The sequence below is a fragment of the Erythrolamprus reginae genome, chromosome 2, assembly GCF_031021105.1.
Source record: "Erythrolamprus reginae isolate rEryReg1 chromosome 2, rEryReg1.hap1, whole genome shotgun sequence".
NCBI classification, from domain to species: domain Eukaryota; kingdom Metazoa; phylum Chordata; class Lepidosauria; order Squamata; family Dipsadidae; genus Erythrolamprus; species Erythrolamprus reginae.
In genome coordinates this window covers 165,364,421-165,392,196 of record NC_091951.1, presented here as the reverse complement: position 1 = coordinate 165,392,196, position 27,776 = coordinate 165,364,421, and the positions used below count along the sequence as shown (strand labels likewise).

General features: G+C 38.5%; 1 protein-coding gene across 10 annotated transcripts in view; it reads left to right on the top strand.

Moving 5' to 3' along the window:
• The window catches only part of KCNJ16 (potassium inwardly rectifying channel subfamily J member 16), a 47,444-nt gene extending 20,172 nt beyond the window's left edge, over positions 1-27,272 (top strand). For 5 of the 10 annotated variants that reach the window (XM_070740269.1, XM_070740266.1, XM_070740263.1 and 2 more), the window contains 3 exons: positions 9,968-10,114; positions 11,717-11,783; positions 24,543-27,272. In XM_070740269.1, the coding sequence (XP_070596370.1) occupies positions 24,624-25,913 (1,290 nt within the window). In that variant the 5' untranslated portion in view covers positions 9,968-10,114; positions 11,717-11,783; positions 24,543-24,623 and the 3' untranslated portion in view covers positions 25,914-27,272. Of the gene's footprint in view, positions 1-2,381; positions 2,522-9,967; positions 10,115-11,716; positions 11,784-24,542 lie in introns of those variants that run through there. The other 5 variants (XM_070740271.1, XM_070740267.1, XM_070740272.1 and 2 more) reach the window with 3 other exon arrangements.
• The last annotated feature ends 504 nt before the right edge of the window (positions 27,273-27,776 follow it).

Genomic DNA, 27,776 nt, shown 5'->3' with positions numbered 1-27,776 from the left:
ATCTTTCTTGAATATTATTGCATACTAATAGAAGAAAATGATGAACAAAGAGTTGGTGGGTTGCTATGAAACACCCTCTTCCATTGCCATGCAATAAATAGATAGATAGATAGATAGATAGATAGATAGATAGATAGATAGATAGATAAATAAATAAATAATCCTCTTCCATCTCCGTAGGCACTACTAGAGGAGTTAAGGCATTCTAGCAACCCCTTTTAATTATGGGATTTCAAGATCATCCAAACTGGAGGGTCTCTAATAAATAAATAAATAATAAACAAACAAAATTGTTGTTGAAACTGAACAGGTTGATATTGCTTAGTTCTCTTTCTCTCTCTCCCTCAACACATTCAGTACATATAAACATTGCTGTTTATTTAGTGGAGAGTTAAACTTTATTCTGAAATGTTCAAACTGGATGAAACTGCATTTCGTTCAGTTGGATATTTTCCAGCAATTCTTTAAAAAAACAACCTGCAATAAACTGTGTAGGGATTATTACACATTAAACTGTAATACATTAACTTCTCAAGGGTCAGTTGTATCTTAGCAAGGCTAAGAAAGTTTTGTTTCTCAAAACATTTTTCAGGAGTTACTCAATGGCAATAAACAGATTCCAAGGCTCCTTTAGGCTGATTTTATTGCCCTTCTTGTTATTTCTACTGTTTCATTTGTATATCCCATTTAATGCCTTTATAGTATGATCAACCTACTCATTTCATTATGTTTGCCTTTGAGGAACAAAATGAATCTCTGACTGACCTGAAAACAATATAAAGCAAAGCTGTTTCAAACCAGAATTAATGAGGGGTGGAACAGCTGACTTGGTAGCCTATTAACCCTATTTGCGTGCTATAAAACCAGTGACTATATAACATGCACAGAGTATTGTTTGCATCTACAGTAGTCCCTCACCTATCACTGGTGTTACGTTCCAGACCCGGCCGCGATAGGTGAAATCCGCGATGGGGAATTTCTCCTCCTTCCCACCAGCTCCGGATGCCTGGAGGCGAGCAACGGCCGGCTAACCTTTCCCCCCCCACTACTACTTACTCTGTGCCTGACGAAAAGAAGGGGAGGGGGGCAAAAGAATCACCGCCCCCGAGCATTCCCGACCCACTGCTATTCTTTGCAGCAGTTTGGCCAAACGTTGTCTTTTTTGCCTCTTTTTTGCACACCGCCGCCGCCGCCAACCACTAAGCATGCCTCCAAAGACTGCCTTCTCGGCACTGGCGAGGCGGGTTGAACGAGGGGATGGGCCTCCGCCGGAGCTCAGTCCCCGCCCCGCTCATCATTTGCCCAGCCGCGGGCTGGTTGGCTTGTCCTGCCCTTCCAAACTTCTAAGCGCCGTATCTGTGCCAACGCTGACTTCAAAACCCGCGATGAAGTGAAGCCGTGGTGGGTGAAGCGCGATATAGCGAGGGACTACTGTATTGTATACATTGTCCTTCTTGCAGAGAACTGAGCACTGTATATACCAATTTCCCCACCTGTTGTTGGTGATAATTTAGACTAAGAGATTCTGGAAGGTCACTAGAAGATTTTAGTAGAGTATAACTTAGTAGAGAATTAAACCCACCGTTCCCCACTAAAAAGCCAACTCTTACACCAAACTTGTTATAGTGTCAAAACAATTCATGATGAAGTTGTGAAGTAACAATTGATGTTGAGGTATATTGTAGTTCTCTGGGAGAAAATCAATCAATCCATCCATCTGTCCAGCAATGTTGTAGCTCAGCAATTCTGAGTACTCTAATAGATGTCATAGTAAACATGGCTTCTTTGTCCCTATTGTAGTTCCTTATTATGTGAGATCATGTTAAAACATATATAATTTTGCAGTGCATATAAAGGCTTTAAGAATTATGATTTTGTCTGGAAGGAAGAAAATGATAGATGGATGCATGGGTGGGAGGAGGGGGGGAACAATGTTTGAAATCTATCCTGCTTTTTTAAAAAAAGGGTTACCCACAGAGGTTCAGTATATTACTTGTAATTGTACATTATATTGACTGTAGACATAACACAACTGACATCACTTTCCATGGAAAATATTACGAGCACACTGTACATGAACAAATATCAAAGAGAACAGAATGCGATACTTCAATATGAAATCTTGAAAGCATTTGGCTTGTGTGTTTACAAATGAGGAATGACAATAGGTTCAGAATTTGGATACAGCTTCAACTCATGGCAGTTGATGAAAAACATTTAATGGCATTTCAGACTATGATATAACTGTATATATTCCAAACATGAGATTCTAATATTTGAATTAATGTACAAGGATTATTTTGCCATTGGAGATTAAAAGTTAAAACTGTGAATGAAATTTGTATTTTAGTTATCATGTGAAACTATTTTATATGTTGTAGAACATAAATAACCTGGCTTGTCAAAATGGTATGGAGAAGAAACCTCCCTCCCTTCCTCCCTCCCTCCCTCCTTCCTTGACAGTGTCCAAAATTGCCTAAAATTCCGTTTTCTTCATGCCATAGAAGGGCTGCTATCTCAAGTTAGTGAAGCATTTTTGTATCCTAAGTTTGAGGAATGTGTATTGCAGCATAAGCTTTCATAAATTAATCAGGTGAAATGACCTGAGATCATGACAGTATTTCTTGCAATGAGTCTACAAAATGTTATAAAACCTCCTCGTATTTTTGGTGAATTTTGTTCCACTTCATTTCTGTATACTTCTCCCCGATCCCAAGCAATGAGATGACTAAAATGTTGCAATGTTATTTATTTAGAACTTACTTTCAAGGAAACATGTGATCAGCTTAGGCAACTGAATCTAACTGGTGGGTCAGAATGACTTGCCCATGTGCTTTAGACAGCTGGAGGGCAAAAACCTGATAGAGTATTTTATTCTCTGATGCCTTTGATTTTCCCCCTGTACATTTCTTTCTGTACTTTCCTCCTTTCAGTTCTTACAGTAATAAATGCTTAATTTTCAGAGTGTTGGAGAGAGGGTGATAGAACAAATTGTATTATGTATCATTACTTTGAGATTTGTTGTTATGTGTCACTTGGTAGTGTATAGCCATATTAATAAATAAGCAGCATCTTGATGAGTTTGCCCCAGGTCATTTCTATCCAGGTTTGAGTTTCTTATGTCAGCACAGAAGAAAGATATAGTATGGTTTTCTAAACTTTTTGTATTAAACTAAGCTTGAAAAAAGTTTTATTTTATGACTGGATCACATTTTACCCAATATTATTATTTAATTAAGTTAATTTGTTAAAGTGATTGTCCTGTTACTAACATGGCAATCCTATATGACTCTTTGCTCAAGAGTAAGTCTGCCAATGTTTGATTGGGTTTATTCACCAATTTTTGCTTAGTAGAATCAAAAAATGTGGTAGGATTACCAAAGCCCATGGTAATGACTCGTGGTATTTTTTTCTGAATAAGGAAACATATAGCTACTCCTCCATGTACAACAACAATTGAAATCAAAATTTCTGTTGCTAAGCAAGGCAGATGTCAAGTGGGTTTTGTCCCATTTTACAACCTTTTTTTGCCACAGTTGTTAAATGAATCTCTGAAGTTTAGGGAATAATGTGGTTATTAAGTGTATGTGGTACTCCCCCACCCCATTGACTACGATTGTGAGAAACTGGCTGGAAAGGTTATGAATGACAATCACATGATCCCAGAACAATGCAACTGTCATGAGTACATGTCAGTTGCCAAGCGCCCAAATTCTGATCACATGACCATGGGAATGTTGCAATTGGTGTAAGAGTGAAAATTGGTTATAAGTCATGTTTTCCAGTGCTATTGTAACTTCAAGGGGCACTAAAATAATATTGCAGGTCGAGGAATACCTGTAATAGAGTTTAGTGAAAGGGTTTTCTCTAAAGTTCAGCTGAAAGAATGAAACAAAAATGAAGTAATATATGGATCAACATCCATTGGGAATACATTTAAAAATCTTAAAGCAGCATTTGATGGAGACTCAGATAGGTGACCTCAGTTCAGGGCAAGTTGTTGAGGTTTCTCTCACTGTGAAAGCCTCTCTTTAAAATGTATCCTTCATCCCTGGCTGCAAAAAAACAAAGAAATCAAAAACAAAACTTAGTTCTGGGTCTTGGGAGAATGTGTTGCGTGCACAGTGTTAGAAGCACTAAAGCAAAACACTGCGTTCATTGTGAAACTTTTGGGTGAACAGTAGCAAGACATCCAGGAAGGGAAGTCAGGGAAATAACACTGAAAGGATAGAAGACTGTAGATCATTAGAATACTGATTGGATTACTTTATATTTTTGCGAAGGTATTTCAGGAACTGGTATTTCAGGAACCAGCTAGAAGGTGCACAAAAGGAAGGCCAGCTAGGTAACAGGGATGCTTTTGTCTCACCCACCAGAAAAACTGCATGTGATTTGTAACCCTATAAAACAGGACCGCAAACCCACATTTGCCACTTAATGTGGTTCTTGATAATTGAAAAGCAATCTGGAAAGATATAATTGACTTATTTAAAACAAACTATTCAGTAAATATACCAATTATTTAGCACGAATGGACTATGAGTCTACGGAGAGGGGCGGCATACAAATCAAACAAACAAACAAATGAACGAACGAATGAACGATAGATAGATAGATAGATAGATAGATAGATAGATAGATAAATGTAATAGTAATATGTAATCCATATGAGTACAATTGCAGCTTTGTTTCCTGAACCGATTTCACGTTCAGCAACACATACACACTCCTGCAGCCCCCAAGACAAAATTGCTGCGTTTGAGACCTTGACCTCCTGCCATTTTTTCCTCTGATTATGTAGCCCAGAGATTCCCTTCTTTCATTTGCCTACAGGCAATCTCTATTAAAAGCGAGAGCTTTTCCCTTGAGGTGTCAAGCTAAAGTTATTTTTTATTTCTCACCCTGCCAAGATGGAAGGAGCTTGCAAGTTGCTACTTTAGATGCAGCCAGATAACACAAGTGATTTTGCTTTGAAAGTCTGCATAAGCCCCCTTATTCAGAAAAATCTCACTTTTCTTTCCTCTTAACATTGCTGCGTGACTTTTGAAATCTAGAGCATCATTTTAAAAAAAATAAAAATAAAATCTTAGCATATTGTGGTCAATGGGGACACCACAGCCCAGTTTCTAAAGGTGGTCTGAGCAGTTTTAAAATGTATGGGAACAAGTTATCAGTTTGTTAAACATAGAAACATAGAAACATAGAAGACTGACAGCAGGAAAGACCTCATGATCCATCTAGTTTGCCCCTATACTATTTTTTGTATTTTATCTTGGGATGGATATATGTTTATCCCAGGCATGTTTAAATTCAGTTACTGTGAATTTACCAACCACGTCTGCTGGAAGTTTGTTCCAAGGATCTACTACTGTTTCAGTAAAATAATATTTTCTCATGTTGCTTTTGATCTTTCCCCCAACTAACTTCAGATTGTGTCCCCTTGTTCTTCTGTTCACTTTCCTATTAAAAACACTTCCCTCCTGAACCTTATTTAACCCTTTGACATATTTAAATGTTTCGATCATGTCCCCCCTTTTCCTTCTATCCTCCAGACTATACAGATTGAGTTCATTAAGTCTTTCCTGATACGTTTTATGCTTAAGACCTTCCACCATTCTTGTAGCCCATCTTTGGACCCATTCAATTTTGTCAATATCTTTTTGTAGGTGAAGTCTCCGGAACTGAACACAGTATTCCAAATGTGGTCTCACCAGCGCTCTATATAGCGGGATCACAATCTCCCTCTTCCTGCTTGTTATACCTCTAGCTATGCAGCCAAGCATCCTAATTGCTTTTTCTACCTCCCGACCACACTGCTCACCCATTTTGAGACTGTCAGAAATCACTACCCCTAAATCCTTCTCTTCTGAAGTTTTTGCTTACACAGAACTGCCAATACAATACTCCGATTGAGGATTCCTTTTCCCCAAGTGCATTATTTTACATTTGGAAACATTAAACTGCAGTTTTCATTGCTTTGACCATTTATCTAGTAAAGCTAAATCATTTACCATATTACAGATGTCTCCAGGAATATCAACCCTGTTGCCTATAAACCCTATTGCCTCAACCCTATAAATCAGGATAAGACTCATTCAGGGAAAAGTAAAGAAGGAGAAAGAGAAAGCAGAAAGGTGAAGGAATGAGAATGAGTGGAAGAAAGTAGGAAGGGAGAGAGAAGGAGAAAGAAGGTAGAGGGAAGAGATAGAGATGAAGGGAGGGCAGCGTAAAGAAATTAAGAATTACAAACCGATGAACAGCAATATAAAGTAGGATATTGATTGAGGAATGATTGGATGGAAATGTATAATTTTATATATTATTGATATATTTTAAGCTACATGCGTTGATATACGCATATATAGAAATTGTGGAGAAAAAATAACAAATCATATTAAAAAAATAATGATGGTCTGAGGAGGCTCAAATATCTATGTAGGGATTGGTAATAGCTAAGTAGCAAATAGCTAAGGGTCAATTCCACACAGGAACACACAGACCCATCCACAAAAACATCTCCTCTAGTAAGGCTGATTGCCAAAGGATCAATGCTTTCCAATTGTGTTGTTGGAAGAAGATTCTTGAGAGTCCCTTGGAATTGCAAGGAGATCAAATCAGTCAATTCTGAAATACTTTGGCCCCCAAATGAGGAGAGAGGACTTATTGGAAGATGAGATGGTTAGATAGTGTCATCAACACAATGAACATGAATTTGAAGAAAGTCTGGGGGAGAGTGTAGGGTGGGGGAAGGGCTGGTGTGCTATGGGCCACAGAGTTGTGAAGAACCAGATGTGAATTGGTGACTGAATAACATAAATCTTTTATTAGATTACTTCACTGTAAACACAAGTTCTTCTTTTCTACATCAAAACAATGCTTTGTTTGTTGGATTGTCTAAAGATAGTCCAGGATAGAAAGTGACCAAGTCTTGCTACGGTGGGATTGCTTATAAGGATCTCTCAGAGGTGGGTTTCAGCAGGTTCTGACCAGTTTTGGAGAACCAGTAATGGAAATTTTTAGTAGCTTGGAGGACTGGTAAATACCACCTTTGATTGGTTCTATTCTTTGCCTCCCAAGTCCCAGCTGATTGGGAGGGAATGGGGATTTTGCAATAACCTTCCACTGGAGTGGGGAGGAAATGGAGATTTTACAGTATCCTTCCATGCCATGCCCATCAAGCCACGCCTACCAAGCCACACCATGTCCCCTAAGCCACACCCACAGAATCGGCAGTTAAAAAGTTGAAACGCACCACTGGGATTTCTATGGGAAAAAAATATAAATATAATCATACTATCAAACTCTGCTGTCTGAAACAGTTGTTTCATTCTACTTAATGAAGGAGGCTGGCTATTTGTGGACCTTATGGAGATAATAGGGCCATTTCTGAACCTGTCTCCTTCTCTTTGTAATGAGCCCACTTGGGCAGCCCAGCTATGTCTTAAATGAAAAAAAGACTTTGTGGTGCTGCCCTGCGACAACTCTGCTTGTAATAAGTCCTAGAGGATATCCCTGAGATGGATGTCCTTGGAGGGATATTTCCAGCTGGAAAAAGGGATGATAAGATTAGAATGCCATATATATATATATTACCCAAATGAAGACGATTCGTCCTGTTTTTCATTGACACCTTTATTCTTGTCCAATCTCATCGAAATCAAACATTTTAGAAGTGGAACCTATTTCCTCTGCTTTAGCTCAGCTCTGAGCGTGTCTCTCTTATAGTGGAAAAATAAATTTTGAACTCAAGGACGCTTTTAATTAGAAGCAGGGGAACTGCTGAGATTCTCCATTGAGAGTCACACAAAGAATGGGGGCCTCACAGAAAATACACACAGATTATTTTAATTGTCTGCCTCCGAAAAGGCTGGCATGCTGTATATTTTTAGCGCGCTGCATTTCTATATCCTTTTCAAACACTTGCAAGTCACATCCTCTTCTCCAACTGATGCTTGAAGTGTTGCCCAAATACACAATTACAAAGTCAATTAAAACTCAATCCATTTTTTTATTTCCAAAAAAAAAACTATACATAGGTTTTAAAAGTAATTATAAAATACAAGCAAAAATTAAAACAGACCCCTTTGACCAGAACATGAGAACCAAATTTAGGGGGAGCAAGGGGACAGGAAAATAATCCATTTAAAAAAATCTGTTAAAAGGATTGAGCAAAGCCACAACAGTGATTTAGAATTTAACTGAAGTTCAGCATGCAAACTTTCTCCTCCACCCTCCTATTATGTTTTTTCCTCCCCTTTTGGAAATATCCAATACTTAATGCGGAAGCACCAATCTGAATGTCTGCCAGTGGTATTGTAGAGGGCCAGTTTGTCCTAAATGCTCAATGAGCTGTGGGAGCCAAGGTTGCTTAGCACCCCATAGAATCCAGATCGCGGAGAAGAAAGGCTAGCTGTACTGTAGCTTTTGGAGATAGGGTGCATATGTAAATAAGGAAATTAAGGACACAAGTTGGTTCCACTTTGGTGAACCTCAGCGGTCGTAGTAGCAAGCAGCTTGTGCTGATGGTGCTTCTCCCACCTTGGCCAACCTAACTGGTGAGTGAACTAGGGAACTTTATGATAATAGATGTATTGAAAAAACAACAACTGGGCTCTGTAGAGGTGATGTAAATAAATGTTTTATTCTTTTTTCAACTTTGCAGAGAGCAGGCAGCTTGCCCTTATGGGAGGATGGTCCAGTACCACTACATAGCAAACTAATGATGAGGGTAAAAAAAGGAGCATAGGATGCTCTACTATAAAACAACTAAGGCCATCCTGTTTAGATTCAAAACTTTGGCGAGATCCTAGTTTCATTGACAAAACTGCAAATTACAGAGAAGAATCCATGGGGTAGAAATTTTGTCTTTTGTCCAAGGAGTGAAGCTTTCCATTTAAAGAACAGTTCTTTAGTATACTAAACACCCTTCAACTTTCTTTGGGGCATGTTGCTCCTCAGTAGTTCAAGAGGTGATACTTGTCCAGAAATCAAATCAAACTGATCTTAATTGGACTCATTTACCAGAATAAATCTACAATGAAAGAAATAGTTCCAAATAGAATCTCGGTTGTTTACCCTTGTTGCTATTTTTTGACCTTAGGCTTTCTGGAAGAGGTAACGGCATTGGTAATAAACACCGAGTAACTTGTATAATCAGAATCTCATTAGTGATGTTCTCTGAGCTTACTTTAATGAAATTATATCTCCAGAAACAGAGATCATGGGATAATTGGAACCGAAATACTGGGGAAGGAAGCCAGCAAAAAAAAAAGAAAAAAAGATAACATTAGTTTAAAAGTTACAGGGAACTGTAACAGAAAAAGTGATGAGTTTGTTTCTGAGAAAGTATAAATTTGCAGTAAGGAGGTCAAATCTTGGACCTACAGAGAGTAAAATATAGAGAATCTGCTCTTCTCCTGTTTTGCAAAACACCTTCATTATGGATATATTTCCACCTTTTTCTCTCTCTTTCAACATTACACTATGGATTTTCTATCTTTCTACAAGCTGTCTTATTAATTGCCAACTTCCATTGGCCCCATCTCCTTCAAAACTCTTAGCAGGTATCTTGGTCTCTCTTGTGCAGTTGTCTCTTCCTCCTCCCCTACAGCTCCTTGATCTGGCTGCCTGAGCTTGTCCTATGATCTGACCGATGGTGAAATAATTATCTTGCTTAAGTGTTTGCTGAAAGACTTTCTTCCACGTCCTGCCTCGATACCTCTTTTAGGCGAATCCTTTAGCTGTCAGATTTCGTTAGCCTTGTGCTAACTTTGATATAAAGAGTTTCAATAAATACAGAGTAGCTTATATTACCAAATCCTCATGAGTAACCTTCTCTGAGGCCCCTTAACACCATCTTACTATTTCAGGAAACTGATATTGATTCAGAGCCCAGCAATAGTATTTTCAATTAATGTCTAGGCAAACATTCTTATTCTTTCCTTCCTTCTACTATGATTTTCTGCAGATTCAGATGCCTACAGATAAACAAGCATTTTGCCCCAAGGCCATAACCGCAACCAACTTGAATTCTAGACAACTAGAAAAAAGAAATGTTTATATGGGAGCCCTGAGAGGAAGTAATTGAAGCTGGAGTTTCCAAAACACGCAACTGGTGACTATTGACATTTTAGTAATAAGATGTGGAAAATAGGATTCATATTAATTCCAGCTTTAGATTCCACTAGCTTACGCATCTCTGAGAAATTCTGTGAACGTTAACCTGAACCAAATACCTAAATTACATGCTCATGCAAAAGGGGGGGGGAGCGAGAAAACAAAACTTAAACAGTTACATAAATGTTAATAAAGACTTCTAGGATCAAGGAAAATCTGGGTGAAATACGTGACACTAATATTTTCCAGAGACTTTTATGGTTGTTTTTTCTCTCGTTAGAGTAGCTATTAATCAGAAACTGAATACCAAGTGCATAAGTTATGGAAAAGTTATATTTGAATATATGCAACATTGACACAGGCAGAGTTTAGGTAGATTCTTCAAATTATCACCTGTTCAGAGTTTTCTCTCTCTTTGATTCAACAGACCACCAGATACTTTTGGCATTTTGAAGGAAAAGTTCAAAATTTAGTTTTGTAAAATTTCTACAGAAACATTTTTTCATATTTTATGCCTTTTCCCCAACATCTTTATTTTCAATAATTTTCCCATGCCTTTTACTCTACAATTTTAATGTAATCATTTTATTTTTAAAAAATAATCAAAAAGCAGCAACAAAAGTCGACCTTTTAATATTAGTTTGTAAAGATGATGGGGAAAAAACCTTTTGTTCAGGGATAGGCAAATTTGTCAAGTTGCTAAGCTTCTTTTATTTGGATTTAAAAAAAACATCATATTATTTTCTTCCCATTTCCAAAGAAATGTTATATTTTCTGTTAATTCTGCTCTAAAACAAGGTGAACATACTTTTCAGCTACCTGTACCTTTCTCAATCAATAGTTTTTCCCAACATAAAATGCTATATTATTATGTAATGAGTCTGAGAAGAAAAAAAAGTGGCAAATGTAATCGGAACATTAAGAATGTTGAGAATGATACAGGATACAACATGAAAGGAAGATTAGTTTATAGCAGGTATTCTGGAAGAGAGATTTGGCATACACATTTCACACAATGTATAGTTCAGCTATCAATATTATGGTCAATGCATGGCCAGAGAATTGGATAGCAAAGATACATTAATTTCTGAATATGGGAACTGACTCCTTAATTTCTTTTTCTTTGTTAAAAAAAAACCAGGAAGAAAAGTAGGGTGGAGGAGGAAAAATATTAAAATATTACATTTAACAACAATGATTTCTGAATTCACTGAACAAGAATCTTAATGATGACATACTTTTTAGACTAAAGGCATCCCATAGTTCTAATAATGCAAATGGTTTTTCAAACTGACTTCCAATCCTTACTTTATTAGGCTCTTTTGCTAAAAATATACTTTGTAGGTAGTTTTATAGGGCTTAAATATTGTCTTCTTTTTTTCTTTTCCCTCACCCCTCCTCCATATTATTAACTATCTATGAAAGATTATAAAAAATAGATGATACAAATGGAATTATTAGCTACAGGCAATGCAATACTGAAATAAAATGAAATAAAAAATAATCTGAAATGCCATAACATATTCCAATGCATCATTAGAAGATTCTGATATTATAAGATATTTCACATCAATTTTTCTTATCTTTTTCTTATCAACAGCCTGGAAGATAGCTGGCTGGTTCGATTAAGGTGGTGCTTACAATTATTTGATCACAAGCAGTTACAGGTAAATCTCTGATTCCCTCTGCAGAAGAATGACTAATTAAATTATGCCTCCCACATAATAACTTTGCATGCAAAAAATAAAATTTAATTTTAAGTGGAACCTATTCTCAGAATATTATTTATAGAATTATGTTGAATCCAAAACTGAATTTTAGAGTTCATCTCTTAGTTTAAAGTACATGTATAATATTAATTTACCATGTCTTTTTAAAGTATCTACAATCTTTCCAGCAATTTGAACTAAGTTAACCAAGCACTCTTTTGCTTAAAATCAACCCGCTGTATTCCAAAGGCAGTACTTCAGTGGAAAGCAGGAGTTAGTAAACTTAAATCTAATCTCTGGATAAATATCTTTACTTACTAGTGAAAACTACATCACAATCCCAGTGGATTGACCCAACTAATACTGAAAAAGCAGTCTAAAGAAACGGAATATCTGTGGTTTTTCCAGTGATGTCATCCTAACCATAAAGTCAGATCAAAATACACCAATACCATGGGAAAGGATCATAAGCATAGAAAGTCAAAGAGAAGGGGGGGGGGGGTGTCAGTTTAAGAATAGAATAAAATAGAATAAAACACAAGAACAGTTTTTCCTGAACACCATCACTCTGCTAAACAAATAATTCCCTCAACACTATCAAAATGTTTACTAAGTCTGCACTACTATTACTACTAGTTTTTCCTCATCATTCCTATCACCCATTTCCTCCCACTTATGACTGTAACTTGCTGCTTGTATCCTTAAGATTTTTATTAATATTGATTGTTTCTTCATTCCTTATTTGACCCCTATGACAATCATTAAGTGTTGTACCACATGATTCTTGACAAATCTATATTTTCTTTTATGTAAGAACTGAGAACTTCTTTTATGTACTGAGAACTAATGCACCAAGACAAATTCCTTGTGTGTCCAATCACACTTGGCCAATACAATAATTCTATTCTATTCTATCCTAAAAAAAATTTACAGGGAACTCTGTTGAATAATCAAGATGGTTTTATTTGTATAAAATAGCAAAAATATTTTATTTGTTTGTCGAACATGTACAAGATAGCAGATGTGAATATGAACATCTACATGAACAAGAGAAATGAATATAAATAAATGGGGAGAGCAGGAAAGGAATGGTAGACACGCTTATGCGCTGATGCATGCCCCCTTTACGGACTTCCTAGATTGAGGTCTTTTCTAATAAAATGCATACAGAATTCTTGCAGCCATTACCATATAATAAAAGTCAACTTTTATTGTTAAATACAATCGGATAATATAGTGTTCATACTTTATCTAATTCAGTAAGCCCAGTCAGGTGAAAGCAACGACCCTACAGTGATCTTGAATCTATTCCCTGAAGGAACCTTTCAAAGTACATCTCTCCATGGCCAAATACCACTTTCTACTCCTGCTGTTCCTTCTATAGGATCGGGTTTCAGTTGGATGGATTAAATGTCATTGCAAGATGTTCCACTGTGGATAACAACACCTTTGCATGATATTCAAGACTTTTAGAATGGCCTTTCACGCAGAGCTGTTTATATCTGTCTGTCAATTTTTTTAAATAATTTCATAATGACATCACATGGCATTGAGGCTATGATCCAAGTGTCATGTTGCTCCTACTAACAAATATAAAAGCCAACTATCAATGCTTCTAAAATTCCACTAGTGTACATTGATCTCTTTTTAAAGCAAGGAAAATTAGACAAAGGCTTTGCAATGAAGAGAGGAGGAAGAAGTTTTCTAATAAGACATTTTCTGAGATTTATTTATTTATTTATTTATTGGATTTGTATGCCGCCCCTCTCCGTAGACTCGTAGATCTCCTACTATTGTGACTGTTATTTTATTCTCATTTCCTTCTCTCTATCCATCTTATGCTGGAATTCCCCACACTAAGGTGTTTTCATGGATGGAAAGGAAAACCTATAAGGTAGATCTTTGTAAGCACATGATGAGAGCCAGGGAAAACCACCAGTATTTTCTACAAATTTGTCAATGTAACAGTGTTTGTGCTCCCGTATCTTTAATGTATACTGTGGTGATATTCATCTGGAGGGTACCTGGATACATATTAAAATGGCGTAAAACGAGAAAGGCTGCTTTAGGTTTTCCTAAAATTTGTCAAATTTTGTAAACTGATGGGATTCAGATGCCTGCCCAGATTTCCCATGAAAAAGAACTTCAGATCAAAGCAGAAAACTCAAGGAAAATAGCTACTCATGTTCTAATTACAAGGAAAAGGGCACTGGTCTAAATATTAGGAAAGAGCCTGTGTAGTGTTACCCATGGAATTCCATAATATAACCACAGACAGTATATTATAGGACAGTATATTATAGGCACTGGAAATGAAATATCACGAAGCTGAGAAAGATAATATGCTGAAAAAGTTGGATCTCTTTCCCTAGTTGAAAATTATGCCAAACTATGAATATTTTCATTCATAAAAAGGATAACTATAGGGCGAAACAGAAGCTTTTATATGTTGGTATGGTATATACTTAATAAGCAGGCAGATATCCCCCCCTCCCCCGGCAGTGTTAGAAGTTGGATTTTCCAGGAATACACAATATGCACTCTACAAAAATGTTTGGAGCAAGGTTTATTTTAAGTAAAGAAATAAGGGGGAAACAAAGGGGTGGGTGGGGGGGAGAGAGAGAGAGAGAGAGAGAGAGAGAGAGAGATGGGTGTTGAAATATTTGGAGCCACCATGTTCTTAAGTGATGACAATGCTGTAACTAGAAGATTGTTTCCATTCATAGTCAGATGAAAGTCAGATGGTTCAAATGGTTATTATTTGATTAGTTTATTGACGGCTTCTCTGGTTGCAGCTTTCCAACTTGTATGAGCATCAGTGTCCATAGAAAAAATGCCAAAACTGAATGCAACGCTATATTCCAAGACAATTAACAGCAGAAGGAAACAGTGGCCTTCCAGGAAGGAAAATTAAGATTAAGCATGAAGAGAAACGTTGTTGATAAAAAGCTTAGCCAAAGCAACATTAACAGGGGAAGTTGTGAAGATGGAACACATTTGCAAAAGAATCTTTAGATAAGGGTGGAGACTGCATTCCTTTAAGGCTGATATTTCAAGGACATTTGCTTGTGAGGAACCTCACAAATTCATTTTTTCCTTTCTTTAAGATCATCATGCCCTCTTTTCAATTTCCTTTCTTCAGATAGTTTTTATGGAAGATGGTTAAGAGTTGCCTAAAGCTGAGATACTTTGTAATGCATTTTCCTAACTCTTATTATCGATGGCTGACTATAATGGCACTTCTGCCATTATCTTCATAAATTAGTTATCTATTCGGTAAATACAACTGCGTGAAGAATCAATCTCCTATCTATATTGTATGGGAAAAAATACAATGTATATACCAATGATGACAAACCTTTTTTTGGTTTGTGTGTCAAAAGGGGGAGAGGATGGGGGGGGGGGGGTGTTGCGTGCCCACATTTATAATTTCATGCACCACCCACACGTTTGCATGCCTCCCAATTTTGGCATGCAAAGGCACACACTTTTTCTCTCTCGCCAGGCTTCATAACCTTTCTAGGAGCCTGGCGAGGGGGGAAATGGCCTTCCCCACTGCCCTGGAGGTCCTCCGGGAACCAGAAAGGGCCTGTTTCCCATCTTGGACATGAGCTCACCTCCCCACCAATATGGTTTTCCAAGCCACTTGTGGCACAAGTGCTATAGGTCTGCCATCACACATATATATTGTAGTATGTACATAATCAGTGGTTTTAAAGAACAAATATCATGAGCTCTTTTTTTTACCTATAGTCATTAAATTGGGAATTAACTGAAAAACTTCAGAGCATATTTCATTGCTCTGTTAAGATAGTTTACAGCAAGAATCAAAGATAATTTATTAAACAATGCAAGATGGAGAAAAAAACACAAGGAAATCCTTTAATTCTTCAGCCTCCAATCTTTCCCAAATAAATGTTATACTAAATATTATCCCAATGACAGAACTAAACATTAAAAATTGACACCCAGTACTTTAAGGCTGTCTTTGCACTAATCAAATAGTGTTTTCTGACAAGCGTTAAGAACATGAATGGGATGAACAGCATCAAAAGTTTCAAAATTCTGTATTTATTAGAAGAGGAAAGGTGGATTTACTCTTAAAAGAATTAAACTAGTCATACTGGTATCTAAATAAACCACCTGAAAAAACCCCCCTGTTAATAAAGCCCTCTTTAAGCAGTTTTACTTACTGACTGACAATAGAGTCAGACTATTGTCCCCAACAATCTGGGTTCTCATTTTACCAACCTTGGAAGGATGGAAGGGTGGGACTTGAACTGCCAAACTGCTGGCAATCAGCAGTCAGCAGAAGTACCAGTAGCCTGCAGTACTATAATCTGACCACTGTGCCACCCTGGCTAAAAAAATAGAGTAACACTTTTCATACTCTGAAAATTATTAGGAAGAATTGTTTCAGAACTTGTGCAAGCACAGCGTTTATGTTATTTATTAAAGCAACCTGTCTTTTTTATGATCTTACATATGAGCCTGAAAAATAGTTGTGGTTGCTTTAAGAGTCATATTAACTTCAATGAGTCAACTCCAAAAAGCAAGCAATGGCTTTTTAAAGGTTTTTCGGAGCCTGAATGAGGCTTTTCAAAGAGTATAAGACTTATTTTGAAGTTAACTAGACATGAGGTAGCAGTACATTGCATGCTACTCTCAATCTTTCCTGCATTCAACAAAGCGAAGCGAAGCGAAGCGAAGCAAAGCAAAGCAAAGCAAAGCAAAGCAAAGCAAAGCAAAGCAAAGCAAAGCAAAGCAAAGCAAAGCAAAGCAAAGCAAAGCAAAGCAAAATGCAACATTTTATAACAGGAATGGGTTCTAACTTACCTTGCTGCCAGTTCACTTCCTCCCATGCCACGTGGGCACACCTTGCAGTGATGAAAAATATGAGGAAAAAAAACCTGAAAACAAGATGGCAACTGCAAGTATAGTGCTGGAAACGCAGCTTCTACACATGCTCAGAAGAAGAAAAAATAATTGAAAAAAAGTTCAAGAAAAAGATGGCAGAGCCCCATGGACCAGCAGCGACCAAACTGGTTCCATGACTTATTCGTTCCATCACCAGCAGGTTGCTACGAGTTCAGGCGAACTGGTCCGAACCAGGAGGAACCCACCTCTGGTTTATAAACTACTTCAGAAGACATTTTGAAGATAAAAATCACTTGTCTTTATGCCAACAGCCATACATTGTGAGAAAAATCACACTGAAGTGTCTCATCTGATGCAATTACTTAAATACAATTATCTAATTTGTGAGGTCTGAGAATGGAGGAAAGATGATTGCGACTGCCTAGCTTATTGTATGTTGTCTTAACTTATGTTAGCTGAGTAGATTTAGACAACATTGACTATATTGTTACATCATTCATTGACATTCCTTGCCTTAAATAAACTATGGAATATCTACAATTAGATTTAGACAGAGTCATTTCTTACACTTAGTTGAAAGGTCAAGAAGCCACACCAACATAGTCAACTATTGTCCAAATAGAAATACCCCTATTTTGGGAGGTCAAACCTGTATCAGCTGCACATGTTCTTGGAGGAGATTTATTATCTCAGTCTAGGTTGTAGCCTCATTCTCGTGCACTGGCAGTCATTTTCACCGTGATAGATAACCACTTGTTGAAGAGAAACAAAGGGGATATGGCTCTATTGATACTTGTTTTTAAATCTCTCGGTAACTTTTGGTTCTACTGCCCATATATTCCTGGCCACCTTTGTGAGTTTGAATTGGGGACATGGTGTGGCAGTGATTCAGCTTCCTGAGGACTGCCTCACAGATTAGTCTTGAATGATTGTGTTCTGGACCTTAGTGCTGTGTTGTATACCAGGGGTGTTAAACTCTCAGCCCATGGGCCGGATGCCCTGGCTTAACGAAGGTGAAAAATGTTGGGATACGCCACATGACAGTTGTATGGAGATGTTAGTATTGTTTCACATATCGTATATACTGTATTGCATAAAAATAGGACAGGACATGTATTACATTGACAGCAGAGTTGGACCAGAAGATTAAGAGCCATTATATAGGGAAATGGGGAGATAGGAAATATTTATTTTATTTATTTTTGTTTCCATCTAAAATACCAGAACCATCTATGTCTAATATGCTGGAATTCAACTCAACAGCAATCTTAAGAACCCTAGGTCTCAATTCACCTGACCCTTGAGTTTTTAAACTCATTTAGAGTAAATACATAATACTTGTTCCATACAGGTTAATATCAAGCTTCTTGTGCCTTCCTCAAGCCTCTGAAGAAGAAAGTTGTCAGTAAGACAAGTCAGGAATTTCCCATTTAACAGAGTTTATCTCTCACAGATGGCAAAGTAATTAAAGTTCCCCATCAGTGATACATCATGTTCTTTTGAAAGATCTTCTGTTTACTTTTGGAAAATATTATTCACATGTATTCCAGGGTTGAACAAACAATAGTTTGCATGCCCTCCTTTACTAATTTTTGTTATTGTGAACCACCCAGTGCTCTAAGATGGGCAGCCATAAAAAACTGAAACTAACTTGGATATTATCTACATCGTCACTAAGTTTGTTCCTTTGAATTATTGAACTGGTGGGGAGAGTTTTAGTGAAGAGAACACCTTCTTTCCCCCCTACTACAGCTCCCTTTGAACAAAATGAATTCTTCAATTAATATTCTTTATTCACAGGAGTCACTCCACCAAGTTTCTCATATCTTATGAAAGAATATTTGCCTTCCTTTAGTAAGAGTCCAAACTCGACTTGTACAGTATTTGTCTCATAAACTGAGCATTATAGGATGGACAACAAAAGCCACAAACTTTATAAGGTGTGCTTTTTACTCTTTTTACTGAGTAGCTAATACCCCATTTGATATGACAAACATGTACTTGCTTGTACAAATAACAGCTATGTAGAAAACAGCCTTTTCTCCATGGTGGCTGGAGCTAGCCTCCAAGGATGGTAAGACACCATCCTTTGGCCAATCAGGACTGAATCTGTATTTTAAATTTTCACCCCACTACCTACCTTCCCCCTCTTTAGATTCAGTCCTTGGGGCATTTGCTCCCATCCTTGGAAACTACTCCGCAGTTTCTGTGGAGACTGCTTGGCACTTCATCTTAAATAAATCCTCCCCAGCACTCAATTTCATCCCTGCCTGGGTTGAGGTCCTTCTTAGTGCTGCTGGTAGCTGCTGCCTGGGTCGAGGGCAGCTATGTGCTTCAGCCCAACCACACACCGTGCCTCCAGCCAGCAGGAATTCACCTTTGAGCCTGTGCTCTTAAGAACATAAGAACATAAGAAGAACCATGCTGAATCAGGCCAAAGCCCATCAAGTCCAGTGGTCCACGAATTGTCCATGGGGATCTTGAGCAGAAAGAGAAGGCAAGACTCTTCCTTTCCCTTAACCCCCAACAAGTGGTAATCAAGAGAATCCTGCCTGCCTCAACCAACATAGAGGCAGCACTTGGACATCCGTTTCAATAAACATTGAAACGGATCCTGGCTGTGAAGGCATCTGTGAGTCTGCCTGATCATGGGGCTTGAATCTTCAGAATAGGAACTGGCAGCTCACACGACAGGGGAATAGAAGCCGAGTGGAGAAAATTACAGCAGAAAGAAGATCAGCAAGCCGCTCCCGCTCCTCTCCTCAATGGTGAAGGCTCATGCCTCAAGCGCTAGCTCGGCAATACTATTATCGGCAAATGCAGTGGCAGGGCTCCCAGATAAATGACTTTGCAAAGGATTTACAGTCAGATTATCATCCCTGCTTTTCCCATAGTTGCTGTTCTTCCCTTTGCCCTGACAGAAGCCCTCAGCCCCTACTAGCCTTTATCTGACTTCTGGCACTCCCAGCAGCCATCCTCCAGTGAAGCCACATGGAAGGCATGTGAGACTCATCCCAGCTGGCTCTCTTTTTGAGTAAGAACATGTGATGAACAAGCAACTACCTAGGCCCGCAGCCCTAGATCACCTCCCTTCACCTCAGGCAACCCCAGGGACTTTTTTGAGTGGGATTATGGTGGAACGGCTGATTTAGGCGGAGAGAGGCCCCAGGTAGGTAGCAAGTTTCAGGGCCAAGTCCAACAGGCCAGCCCCAGAGGAGGCGGATTCCCAGGCCTATGCAACCTTAATCCTAATTGGAGAGGGATCAATCCCCCTGAGGGCCAAGGCCTCAACTCAAGTTGACAAGCTCAAGCAGGCTAGGCCTACCCAAAAAACACCCAGTCAAAGGGATAAGAATACGTCCAAATCTAGTCAGCCTTCTGGAGTTTAGGCCCAGCCTGGACTCCCTGATAAGGAACAGGACAGCATGGCTTCCTCGCAGCTCTCTCGCAACCCATCTACACAAGCTTTGAATTTCATGTCACTGGATAACATGGACCTGGAACTAGGGGACACTGATGTGTGTGTGTGGGGTCACCTGACAGGGATGCCATTGATGACATTTCTCATGGGAACCCCCTGAAGACAAGCTCGAGAGTTAGGAGGTGCAGGACAGAATAAATGAGGCTATAAAAAGGGGGATCGAGGCAGGCATCAGGGCCTTGGCTCAGACTTCGCATTGGTTTGTATCCACCACATTTCCAAAGCAAATTCAAAATAATTCTGACATGGACCTCTTCAAGCCACAAGACTGAGGTCTCATTCCAACCCACCTCCATGGGACGTAAGGCTTCTTCATACATGATGGGCCAATGGATTCATATGTCAACAATTGGCCCTACCTTGGCCCTTAGGAAAAACAGCACATTCGACTCACAGTGTGGCCACCACTGCTGCATGGTCTACCCTAGCTGATTTCCTTTGTCTGTCATTACAAAATGGACACTTTCACCTTGGAGGCGGCAGCCTTTGAGAGGAGGGTTCTGAACCAAGTGGCAAGAGATGGAGAAAGTATCATCCAGATTAATTGACCCTCCGACTCCTGGTGACTACTTTGGTATGTCCCATCTTGCAGGCTAGCTCCACCCACCATGGAGAATGGGCATTGGACCTACCTGATATGCCTTTTTATCTTGGGGTGGAGCTAGCCTCCAAGTCCCTCCCATTTCTATACAAGCCTGGCTGGATTATGTTGGGCCAGGATTATATGTCATTTATAGATCTGTAAGGGAGCAGCACGCAGAATCTGAATTTTGTCCATCTAAAGAGGGGGAAGGTAGACAGAGGGGCAAAAAATTAAAATATAGATTTAGTCCTGATTGGCCAAAGAGTGGTATCTTCCCATCTTCTCATAGAAGAAATAGAGTTTCAACTGGATTCTCTGATATCTTGCTTGGGAGTCAGGAGCCAGCCTTACCCAGAGTATTCTGCCATCATTTAGATTCCATCAGTTTCTGGAAGCAGATGACAAGGGGCTTATCATCCTTTAGATCAGATGTCTCCAACCTTGGCAACTTTAAACATGGAGGACTTCAACTCCCAGAATTCCCCAGCCAGAAAATACCCCTGCTTTAGATAAGATGTCTCCATGACAATACTCTGTTGGCTGCTCACATTTCAAATTATTTTTCCTGTCTCTCATTAGGGTACATAATAAAGATACAGAAAGATGTTTTACCATCTTTCACATGCTTGAGTTCATCGAGGAGAGAGATGTGAGTGGATACTATAATTCTCAGGTAGTATTTGAGTTACAAACTACCTATCATGGTCATAGCTCATGATGGTCATAAATGCACTCCAGTTACAGACTGCCCAAAATGTGGTCACAAGACCAACCAGCAGAACTTTGAATCTGGGTTGTAAGCAGGAATGGGCAGCAGGCAGGATGGAGTGGAACGCAGTTCCACCAGCGAAAATGAAGATGCGTGCACAGCTCCAGCTGATCAGCGGCTGTCACTTCCTGGATTACTGGTCTCGGCTCAGCTCTACTTTTTTTCCCTGCTGCTGCTGCGTCTGTGCTCCTTGCTTTTTTCCTCTTTCCTCCTTCCTGGCCTCGGATGAGCTTTTCTCTCTCCTGCCTGGCTCCCCTCCAGCCTCACGTGGCCACCTCCCACCTGAGGTGCAAGCAGAAGGCGTGGGTGGAAGCGGCGCTGGCAGCATTTATGCTTCTGGCAGCACCTGTTTGCCTAGCTACCCAGCCTGAGGTGGCGGGGTGACCCAGGAAGGAGAGCACGGGAAACGCGAAGCAAAGTGTCACCCCAGCGAGCGACACTGGTAAGGTTGTAAGTCGAGGACTTAACAGTTCACTTGAATGATGATCATCATTCAAACCACTCCCCCTTGATCACATGGCCAGCAAGCCACACCCACAAAATAAGCCACACCCACAGTGTGGCAGTAAAAAATTTGGCTGCCCATTACTGGTTGTAAGTGCCTGTCAGGGAACTCTGAACAGGGACTAGGAGGCTAGACAGAAATTGGGGACTACTTTCACACAAAGTCCTTCTGAAGTCTACAATTTGGGTGGCTGAAATGATGAGCAGTTTCCAAGTCAAAGAATTTTATTATTGGCACTATATTTCATTTTCAACAACTTTGTCAGTGCTGCAGATAAGATAATGATGTCTACCCAGAAGACAGGTGCTGAAGAACTGGCTTTATGGAATGGATCTCTTTCCAGATGCCAGAGTTGGCCTATCTCCTCAAAATACATCTCCTAGTTGTTTTCCTCTGTGAGAAATGTTGCATTCTAGCTACTGAGAAGACTTTCAGTTATACAATACAAATCACATTCTTATTTATATGAGATAGCTCTTGAAAACACAAGAAATGAAAGTGGGAAGGGGTGCGTAAAGCCGCAGCTACATCAAGCCTATGAATATTTCCAATAACTGCATTCCAGAAGTATTTTTGGAACCATGAATGTTATGTTGTTGTTATTGTTTTAATGAAGGCCACATTCTGAGGATATGTCACCATATGTCACATTCGTTTTCGTCCCGGAAAAGAAAAGGAAAGTATGCTAGATTTTTAAGTGTTTTGGAAAAGTGTATTCGCGCAGCTGACATTATTGTTCATATGGCTAAGGAATTCTTGATCTTTAACACATCCTGAATGAAATGGACTACACTCCGTGAGGCAAATATTTCACAATAAAAAGCTGGAGTGTGGGGAAGCATTCATTATTTTACTAACCTTTTTGGTAACTCTAAATTGGTAATCTCTGCTTGTAAAAGTTATGTGTGTAAGAAACACAATACAGAGGGAGGTTGGTGGGGGTGGGGCAAGGAGGAAAAAAAATTACAAATGTATCACTGAAGTAGGAAAGTTTATGTATAACAACTGTTTTGAGCTCAAGTTTCCATCATTCTCACCAGATGAATTCTTATGGCAGATAGGGAACTTTCTCTTGCTACTAAAAAATAAAGTAAAGTAAAGGTAAAGTAGCACAGCAAATAAATGATACTAAAAAGATACAGGGCTGAAGTAACAGAACTGATTATACTACTTCAGACTACAAGTTATACAACCAGTTAACAAGCAACAAAATTCTCTACAAATGTAAACTTAATGTCTAAGCGGGAAAAACATGGAAATTATGCACCATCATCTTCTCAACATTTCCTATTGTATTTGTGAACAGAGAAATTGGAAAAACTATAGTAACTTAATTTGTTTTTTGGTATGTATTTTAGCAATCAGATTGCACTTAGTACAATGGCTCACACTCATTTTTTTAAGTGTCAAGGATACCTTTTCTTGTCATCTAGATGTTAAGACTTAATATAAACCCAAGAGTTCCTCATATGAGTCTTCTATTACCAAAGGCAGAAATCAAGCGAAACCATAAATTAATTTTGAATGAACAGCCACATAAAGAAAGCAGTCACACTATTGTCAGAAATAAGCATATGTGCATTGATTTTAAAATTTAAACAATAGGTTCTTTTTGCTTCATAGGTATTTGTAGGGTGAGGAATCCAATACTTTTATGAGAGACTTAGAGATTTTCATTAGAGGTGCCAAAAACATGAACTGAAATAAAATACATCTCAGTAGGTGGCAGCACCTGTATGAACTTTTTTAGGTTTAGAAGGGAAGCTAGGTTGGACCTATTTTATATCTATTTATTTTACAATATTTGCAAACTTCCCAACCAATTGAGCATCCAGAAGATGAACAACAAAACATGGATAAAACCCCACTGGAATTGTAAAAATCATGACGTTTATACATATAAATGGTGGATGCCATTTATATGTATATTTAGATCAAATAATTTGGTCTAAAGGTACATTAAAATTATTGTTTTTTACTACTTTGCAAAAGGTGAAGATATAGGGAAAGCCAAGTCGATCACCTTGAGGCTACAATGGAAAAATTTTGCTGTCTAGAGCACTCTCCATATGTTTCTCATTGGGAGGGATCTTTGGACATTAACACCTGAAATCTCTAGGAAATAGTAGATTGGGAAGTTGGAAACACATTCCAGAGAAGACCATACAGTTGCCAAGGGAAATGACCTGATTGTATCCACAGAATTGTTGTCAAAAACAGGTTGAAGGATACTTTGACCATGAGTACTGACTCAGCATCTCAGTCACTTAATGTATGAAGTTAAAGATAAGATCAAATAAGATCAAGATGGACAGAAATTGAAAGAATCACTATCACTAGAAAAGGGTGTTCCATTGAAAATTGTATATTGAGTTAAGGGTGCAACATAGAAACAATGTATTGTTTCAATATCCCATTTAAGTTAATAAGGATTCCACATATGGCTTCAAAATTTAACTGGGGTCCAACTTAAATTTGCTTTTTGTTTTCTTCCCTGTCAGGTTATAAATGAAGAGAGAAGGACAGATCAACAGATGAATGAACGTGTCTCCTAAACGAATTTTACAATACCGACTCAAAGCATGGCGGAGTACACCGACAAACTGATCAGCATGGAAGCAAATAAACTCAAACATTCACAGAGTTACCAGGAAACTACATCAGTGGGGATTAAAAGAATGCAAAAGCGATTCCTTCAGAAAGATGGAAGTTGCAATGTTTACTTCAAACATATATTTGGGGAATGGGAGAGCTACGTGACTGATATTTTCACCACACTGGTAGATATCAAGTGGCGCCATATGTTTGTGATCTTTTCCTTATCTTACATCCTATCCTGGTTATTGTTTGGCTTAGTGTTTTGGCTCATTGCACTCCACCATGGAGACTTATTGCCAGAAGAGGAAGTCACACCCTGTGTGGACAATGTCAATAGTTTCACAGGGGCCTTCTTATTTTCTCTGGAAACCCAAACCACCATAGGCTATGGATCTCGCTGTGTGACTGATGCGTGTTCTGCAGCAATTCTGACAGTTGTCCTACAATCTGTGTTAGGCTGCATCATTGACACATTCATTATTGGAGCTGCCTTAGCAAAAATGGCCACTGCCCGAAAGCGAGCTCAGACCATCCGCTTTAGCTACTATGCAACAGTAGGCTTACGGGATGGTAAACTCTGTCTGATGTGGCGGATAGGTGATTTTCGACCTAATCATATGGTAGAAGGAACGGTAAGAGCTCAGCTCTTAAGGTATGTGGAAGACAGGGTGGGCAGGATGATATTGGAGTACAAAGACTTAAAACTCCTAAATGATCAGATCATTCTTGCCACTCCAGTGACCATTGTCCATGAAATTAACCAGGATAGCCCACTGTACGATTTTGACAGGAAAACTCTGGCTAAGGACAATTTTGAGATCCTGGTTACATTTGTTTACACTGGAGATTCAACAGGAACATCACATCAGTCAAGGAGTTCCTATGTACCTAGAGAAATCCTCTGGGGACACAGATTCAATGATGTTCTGCAACTGAAGAAAAAATACTATAAAGTCAATTGCCTGCAATTTGAAGAAACCACTGAGGTTTACGCTCCTTATTATAGTGCCAAGCATTTGGATAAAAAGGAACTAGAATATACAAGTTGTGATAAGACAACAAATGGAGAACCAGAAATCTCCTCCTCCTCTTCTTCCTCTTCCTCCTCTTCATCCTGCTCCTCAGGAATCAGAATCAGATCATTTAGTGCTGATGCTTTAATTATTCATTCTGAAGTTTCCGGAGAATCAGTCAAAATTTCCAGTCCATTGGAGCTGCCATATGACAGATCTCTGGCAACATTAAGCAGAATTTCAATGGAATCCCAGATTTAGCAATCAATGACTTTTGCAGAACTGTACAACTAACTATAAAAGCTATCAAGCGCACAAAGTTCACTTAAATTTTAGTGGTCGGATCCTCAAATGACATATTAAGATTGAACTCTGACATGCCTTTTAATATATAACTAGCTGTTAACAGTTATCTTTTTCACAAATTATTACATTCTGCATAGTGACACTAAAATTTATTTATTGAAAATTCTAACTTGTTATCCCTGAATTCGCAAAGAGAGAATTATTTGAAATATTAATCATATTAGTTACAATTTAGACATATTTTGGAATTGATCCAGGTTTATATAATTTTTGGAGATTGACAAGTTAGCTTTGAAATTGGTTATTTTAATCTTTTAGCACAACTAATCTTTGTTTCTTTATAAATTGTTAGAGTTTTCTTCAATGTATGCATTTTTTCTTGTTTAAAATTACAAATTTAAAAAAATGATACATAAAAAAATACTAAGGTCACATATAAACTATGAGGAGAAAATAGTGATTTCAGAGAAAAATAAAAACAAGTAATTAATTTTGCCAAAAGCACCTTATTTATTGCACTTTACATTAATAATTTAACTGTTACTGATCGGATGTGATGATATAAGGTCAAATATATTCAAGTCTACATTTGTAGTATTTTCAAACAGCAGTTTTAAAATAATTTAATATTTCTGTTCAGAAAATCTTAAAAGTTATTTCTGCCTATCTGAGGAAAACAGAATTTTATAATGTACAGTAATGCTAAGCCTAATTTTTAAAATTAATATATAAACATTTTCTCCTCAGTAGTTGAGACCAGCTATTATTTTACTTTTCATTTTTAAGTACTTAACTAGATCAGGGCATTTTGTTTTCTTTTTCTATTTTGAAACCTCAACAAGTAATCTGTAAACCAGACAAACCAGTTCTTTTAAGTGTATGTTGATGGCTCTTAATTCCCATTACAAGCATTCTTAAACTTGCTCTTGAAAACCTAGCTTGTGACAATCCCTCATTGGTTAACTAGTCTCCTGAGGAACTAAAACATACTTACTCATCTACAACTATGTAATTTCCAATCAGTAGCTCACGGATTTTTCTGGGCAAACTTCAGATGTGGTATTATTGGAGGCAAATGAGAAGAATTTTTTATGAGTATCCTTCCCTTAAAAGTGTTAAATTGTGGGTGGAAAACTGAAAATGTGGACCACTGATACCCTTTGCAGGAGTTATGTATTTTCTTTTCTTTTAATTGAAAATAATAGCTATTGAGAAATGAGGGGGGAAATCAGCACTAATTTATTCTTAGAAGATTAGTTTTACTGAACATTTTGACGGAATAGAGCTTTTGAATAAAATAGACATATTAATGGGTTGGTTGTACTTATGTTATTACTTCTTAATTACAAAGAAAAAGAACCCTGAAACTTTATAACTCTATTATAAGTCAGCATGATCTCAGAGGTTTGTATAAAAATAAGACTTGTGGGATATATAGTAATTGGTTCATGGTTTGCCTTTATCTGATATAAACCAAAGGAAAATGTAGTGTGTACACAATGAATAAAAATTAATTGGGAAGAGCATTATCTATAGCAGCGTTTCCCAACCGGTGTGCCGCGGCACAGTAGTGTGCCGCGAGACATGGCCAGGTGTGCCGCGAGAAGCTCAAGCTGGGCGGGGCGTTGCCGGCGCCCCTGCCTGAGTGTCGTCCTATGGATGGTCTTGGGCTTCACAGTCGCTTCCTGGTTCCCTCTCCTCCCACCGCCTGCGTCTCCCGTCGTCGCCTCCCACCAAGCCGTCGCCTGTTGCCGTGGGTTCCTCGAGTGGGAGCTGCCGCTTCCCTCCGTCCAGCTCAGCCACGCTGCCATAGAAAGC